The 6000-nt window shown below is 50.9% G+C and overlaps 1 protein-coding gene across 2 annotated transcripts in view; it reads left to right on the top strand.

The window, feature by feature from the left end:
- Positions 1–411: 411 nt before the first annotated feature.
- The window catches only part of Dpf3 (double PHD fingers 3), a 314556-nt gene continuing 308967 nt past the window's right edge, over positions 412–6000 (top strand). For both annotated transcript variants that reach the window (XM_036205812.1, XM_036205813.1), the window contains exon 1: positions 412–474. In XM_036205812.1, coding sequence (XP_036061705.1) covers positions 443–474 — 32 coding nt within the window. In that variant the 5' untranslated portion in view covers positions 412–442. The remainder of the gene's footprint in view (positions 475–6000) is intronic.

Raw genomic sequence — 6000 nt, 5'->3', positions numbered from 1 at the left:
GACGGGGGGGGCGAGAGGAAGGGTTAAAAACCGTGATATATAAAGCCCAAAGCTAATGAATGGGATTTAATGGTTTTGTTGGCACTTCGTAAATATTCCTGTCCAGGAGCGCAAACTCTCTGCAGTTATTTAGTGAAGTAGAGACTCAAACTAAGCGAGAATGCTCTCCCATGTGTCTCCACTAGCCCCAATCAGGAAAGGCGCTACCAACACTGTTCTGCCCCTTTAAGACCTGCTCGCTCTCGGGCTCTACAAAAGGGAGTGACCTCTGGGCTTTGACAGCTCCCCTAATAACTACCACCACGCAGGCCCCGCCTACCTGGCGACCAGCCGCGCCGATTGGCCTGCAGGCCGGCATCCCGTGCTCTGATTGGCCTGCCGCTTCCCCTGAGCGAACCTTTAGAACTCTGAGACAGACAATATTCTGTTACATTGTAGCAAAATGGCGACTGTCATTCACAACCCCCTGAAAGCGTAAGTAAGACTAAAAAATGTACATATTCCGCGTGGTTTCAATATGAAAAAAAGGCGCCTTGCGGAGCGCAGCCGGCGCCCGGCTCTTGCAGACGCCTCCCGCTGTGCCCGGGCTCTTCTTTTCTTCTGCTCTTACTTCTTCATCTTTTTTTTTTTCCTCCCAGCGCGCAGAAATGTCAGGAGATGCAATTAACAAAAAGAAAATTGTTACATTTGCGTTCTGCTTAATTGGCTGACCCAAACCGGGAGGGAGCCCGGAGCAGCGGCACCGGCTCCTGAGCTGCGGGGGTCGCGAGCGGCTCGGGGCTGCACGGTCCCCGGAGTCCTCTGCTTCTCTCCGCGCCGCGCGAGGCTGGCTGAGCCCGGTCGGAGCGCGGGGCAGGGGCTGCGTCGTGCGCTCCGCTGAACCCTGCGCTCCAAGCCCGAGGCTTCCCGGCTCCGCTGCTCGTCCGCCCTGGCGGGATGAGCGACCGATGTGGCTGCGGAGTTTACTGGGCGTTCGCTCTGCCTTCCGAGCTCTCGAAGGGAGTTTGTGCAAACCTTCCGGAGTTGGGAGGACTGCGCGCGGAGCGGCGGGTCTCGGGAGTCCTGGGGCCCAGGTGCTTGCCCCAGGCTTTTCCACTCGGGCAGCCGGGGGTTCAGGGAGGTGCTCCGGGCGGTCGCCGGTGTGTTTGTGGGCTGTAGTAAATTAACGACCTAGATTAACTTGGGGGTTGATATGGAGGCAGGGAAGCTGCAGGTCTTATGAATGGTGTGCTCGCCGGCTCTGGGTGAAAAGCCGAGGCGGGAGGAGGCGGTTCGGGGCTCTGGCAACAGCGAGGGGCAGGTGCCTCCGGGAGACTTTGAGCGGACAGAGGGGGGCGGGCTGCGCGAGGACTCGCGGGGGCCGGTACCGGTCGGAGCTGCCTTCCTCCTTCCTTCCTTCCTTCCTTCCTTCCTTCCTTCCTTCCTTCCTTCCCTCCTTCCCTCCCTTCTTTCCTACCTTCCTTCCTTCCTTCCTTCCTTCTTGCAGTCGGTGAACTGTGATTGTGAGCCGCCAAGTCCGCGGGCGATCGCGGAGCCGGGGGTGGCCTCGGAAAACTAGTGTGGCTCTCAAGGGGCGCTATTGGCAGGGATGTTGGCAGAGGGTGGTTCCCTGGGAATCGCGGCGCAGCGTGGGCTCCGGGTAGGTGCCGGGTGTTCTAGGACTTCCCCGCCCGGGTGAAAGCCTCTGGGAGAAGGAGGGTGCGCGTGGATGTTTCGTGCCAATTCTTCCCAATGTGTAGCAGTGGTCGACCCTGGCTCTTTCAACTGCTCTCTGCAGCGACCTAACCCCTGGCTTCTGGAGTCAAAAACAGGGTTTGCTTTGGAGAGCAGGAGGGCGGCGCAGGGGGGGGGGGTGGGGTGGGATGGGATGGGGGATTCCTAGTGCCAAGAAACGCCTAGGGAGAACCCGCTGCGTTTGCACCAGCCAGCAACCAGGAACAGGGCAGGGATGTCCCAGATCTCGGAGTTTCTACAAGATATTGCTGTAAAGAACACATTGGAGGCTGAGCTTGATGGGAGTTCCTGGCTCAGTTCTCGCACGGAAGCTCAGCTACTTTGCACTGGCGACAGACAGCATTTCACCTAAGAGAGAAAATGTTTTATGGCAGACTAAATGGGCGTAACTTCGCCGCGTCCTCGCCGACTCGCGCCGCCACACCGCTGATGCCGGGAGTTTCTCCAGAACCCACACAGCTGATTTGCAATTTCCTCATTTCCAGCCGAAATCACGTAGCCGAGCTGATGCCGCTTGGTAAACTCAAGTCTGAGAGATCTATTTGCCATGTGTACGGGGTTCCTTATTGGGAAAGCGGTATCCTTGATGCCGGGGAGCGAGCGGGCTTACGCTCGGACGCGCGCAGGAGCTCCACGCTCCAGGGTTCCCCAGATCCGTCCACTTTTTTCTTTCTTTTTTTCTGGACACAGAAGCGTGCGTATGTAGGGGTAGTGGGGGAAGGGACAGAGAAGCAGCAAGAAGGTGGCCAATCTCGACAGTGGAATTAGTTCTGAATTACACATGTACTCCTTAATAATTGGAAACACTTGCCGTGGGATGCATTTGTAACTCTGTCTTGGCACACGCACACGGGAGCTCACACACAACACCCCTGCCTGCCTTTCCTAGGAGGGAGCCGAGCGGTCACTTTATAATTAGCCAACCCCTTTTGCATCCCATCCTCTTCCCCCGAGGGCTAAGGGTGTAAACAATAACCCCAATGGCCAAGCTTTTTAGAGCCTGGACATTTTAAAAACTCCGGCACGCAGGGGCACACGCGTCGTTACTGGGAGACCGACGTCATCTGCTTTTATTATTATTATTATTTTATAAAACAACTCGCTTAATAAAACATCTATATATTTAATTTGTTTTTAGAAGTTGCTGGTTAGGAAACAAAACACACGTGAATAAATTATGCATGGGCTAAATTAGAACAAAGCGCAGCGACCACATCAAGCCGAAGGGATAGATGGGGGCGCAGGGAGGAGGAGGAGCGAGGAGAATGATTTGGAGAGCTTATGTGTTTATCCTTGTGTGCCCCTCCTGACAATGAACCGGAGCTCCAAACCGCATTAGCATTTTCTCCGTGTGCGCGCAGTCTCTCTCCTTTTTTAAAAAGGCAACATCACGACGCCCCCTACAGAAACTGGTCACACAAAGATTTCCTCTTGGACTGCGGGATAAGTAGCTGTAGTTACGGTGTGGGGAAGAAGCCAGCTCAGGTTTCTTTCATGCAACCTGGTGCAGGGCTCTGCCTTCTTAGACTATAGGTTACTTTTCATCACGCTAGCTCTTTTTTTTTTTTTTTCCATGTAGGGCATTTAATAATTCAATTCACTGGGTGACTGGATGACTAACTTGAATCTCTTTGCTTTTCGTGGGCTGGGGGTGGGGGTGTCTTCTGTAGAGTCCCAAGAGCCTGAAAACAGCCTTTCGTGGTGGTTTGCCTTTCTTCCTGGCTGTCTTTGATCTTCTCTCAACACCCCGTTTCCTCCTGTGGCCTTCACCCCTTCCTCTCTGAAGCTGACAGTCTGGCTTCTCCGTTCTGTAGCCTTTAACTTCTTGTTACTGCCCAATAGGGTGTTAGAGGCAGAAACAGGAGCTGCCTGGACAGATTAGATCAGAAAGGGGACTCGGCAGGTGGCCCTACAATGAAGCAGTCGTATCTGGACAAATAGAATTCAACAGCACAGGTGGACATGTATGGTGTGCACATGTGAGTTGTGTGCTATTTAAGTGAGCAGCTACATTGTCTGAGTGCAGACTATTGGAGTCATCCTCAATTTCTGTATACACAGGTAAGGGCCACCTATAGCTTTGGTAAAGGCACATGTGCAAGTTACAGATTGTATACTCGTTGATTTCTATATACTTAGGAAATAAAATGCTTAAATTAAAAAAAAATTACTTATTGTAGCTGGGCGTGATGGCACATGCCTTTAATTAATTCCAGCACTTGAAAGACAGAAGCAGGTGGGTCTCTGTGAGTTCATGTCCAGCCTAGGCTACACAGTGAGTTCCAGGACAGCCAGAGCTACATAGAGAGACCCTGTTTTTTTTTTTTTTTTTTAATTACTATTTTATGTGTGTGTATCTTGATCAGGTGAGGTGTTGGTATAAGTGCAAGTGTGTGTGTGTGTGTGTGTGTGTGTGTGTGTGTGTGTACGTGTACATATGTGTTGTCAGGGGACAACTTTCGGAGTTGATTCTCTCTTTCCACTCTGGGGATTGAACTCAGCTCAGGCTTGGAAGCAAGCACAATTACTTGCTGACCTCTCTCTCCGGCCCTATATCGCTTTTAATGTAAGTCCTAACCTTCATATTCTTGTTTAGGTAACTCACCTCCCCCCATGTCTGCCAATAGCGCTTTAAACAGCGTGATCTCTCAGAGACTTCTCCAGACTCTGGCTGTAGCTCTTAACTGAGAATGCCTACCACCTTCTGCCAGACTTGATCACGAACAAGCAAGCTCAGAGAGGAATACATGCTATCATTATTTAATTACTCTAGTTAGGGCTCCAATACTTTATTTGATTATAAACAATGAGAAAAGTAAACTATTTAGTCCTGCTTATCACTGTGATTACATGTACACAGTTGCATCAACACTTGACTTTGTAAAGAGTTACCCTAGCGTGGAGGTCAGGGTTGATATCTCTGCTTTATTATTAAGGACATAACTATGAGAGACGTAAATGTTTACTTAATCAAGATCCAACATGGCTCATGTGTATCGATGGACCTCCAGCCTTCATTTTTTCTATCCACTCTCCAGTGTGGATAATGTATGTTCTAATCTAAAGTGGTCTTGGAGCACATGGGAGTTAGAAGCCAGACCTTACTCTTACGGTGGCGGCCAGTTTAGCTATCAGAGAGGAAGGGCCAGGGGGCCACATTCCTGGTCCTAATCTTGTCTAGGCTATTTTGGTTGGGGAGGGGGTGGTGAGTAGGGGCTAAGTGGAGAACAGTGGGGTTGGGGCTCTGTGAACTTGCAGCCTTTTATGGACATTATTTTAGTCCATCATGGAAAAGGGGACCCTTGAATCCAACAGATGCTTGAGCACTACTCTGTCTCTGCTTTTACTCATCAGAGTCAAAATAAAAAGGGATGCAGGGCGAGATGGCTCCCCAGTTCAAAGCGCTTGCTGCTGTCTTCCAGAGGACCTGAGTTTGGTTCCTAGCACCCACATAGAGCATCTCAAACTGCCTGCAATACAAGCTCGAGGGATTATTTGACACCCCTTTCTGGACTCTGCAGGAACACATACACACAAATAAAACACATTTTTAAAAAAGCCCTGAAGCCTCTAAACTTCATTAGCAAACATTCCCCCCTCCCCCATGGGATATTCGTACCCACAAAGGACCTCAGTTTCTGTCAGAATCCAAGTGGAGGCATTGTCACAGGGCAAACCTTTGAGAATGGTCCAGTCTGCAGACCTCCTGGGGAACATCTGAGACCTGTAAAGCGGACTGGGATCCCATGGTGACTGACTTGAAAGCTTTGTATCGTCCCTTGACTCTTTGGAACCACTCAGGGGTAGCTGGAATTCGGATTCATCCTCGAAAAGCCATAACATCTCAAGAACCATCCTCTCGGATCAATACCAAACATATAATGCATGGTCAGCATGCTTTGTTTTGAGCATGTACCTCCCCCCCCCCCCCCCCCCGTCCCCGTCCCCCCCCCCCCCCCCCCCCCCCCCCCCAAAAAAAAAAAGTGGAAACTGACGCTGGCATCCATTTTTCAAACTGCAGCCCTGTTGATGGAGGTGGCAGCAGAGACTGCGTCATAAAACAACCCCAGGATCTGGGGGGCCTGTTTATTATCCCAACCTCCGCAAAGTAACTTTTGTGGGTTTTGAGTGTTTTGAAAGTCACTCGAAGGCAGAAATGTGGCCAAATGTGGCAAACCTCAGACCAAAAAAAAAAAAAAAAAAAAATCCCACAAGCGCTGGAATATTTTTTACCCTGCTGCCATTTTCCGTCGGGAGTCTTATATA

This window comes from Onychomys torridus, chromosome 14 (genome assembly GCF_903995425.1).
Source record: "Onychomys torridus chromosome 14, mOncTor1.1, whole genome shotgun sequence".
NCBI lineage: Eukaryota > Metazoa > Chordata > Mammalia > Rodentia > Cricetidae > Onychomys > Onychomys torridus.
Note: the sequence above shows the minus strand (reverse complement) of the source record. Positions and strands in the feature narration are given on the sequence as shown.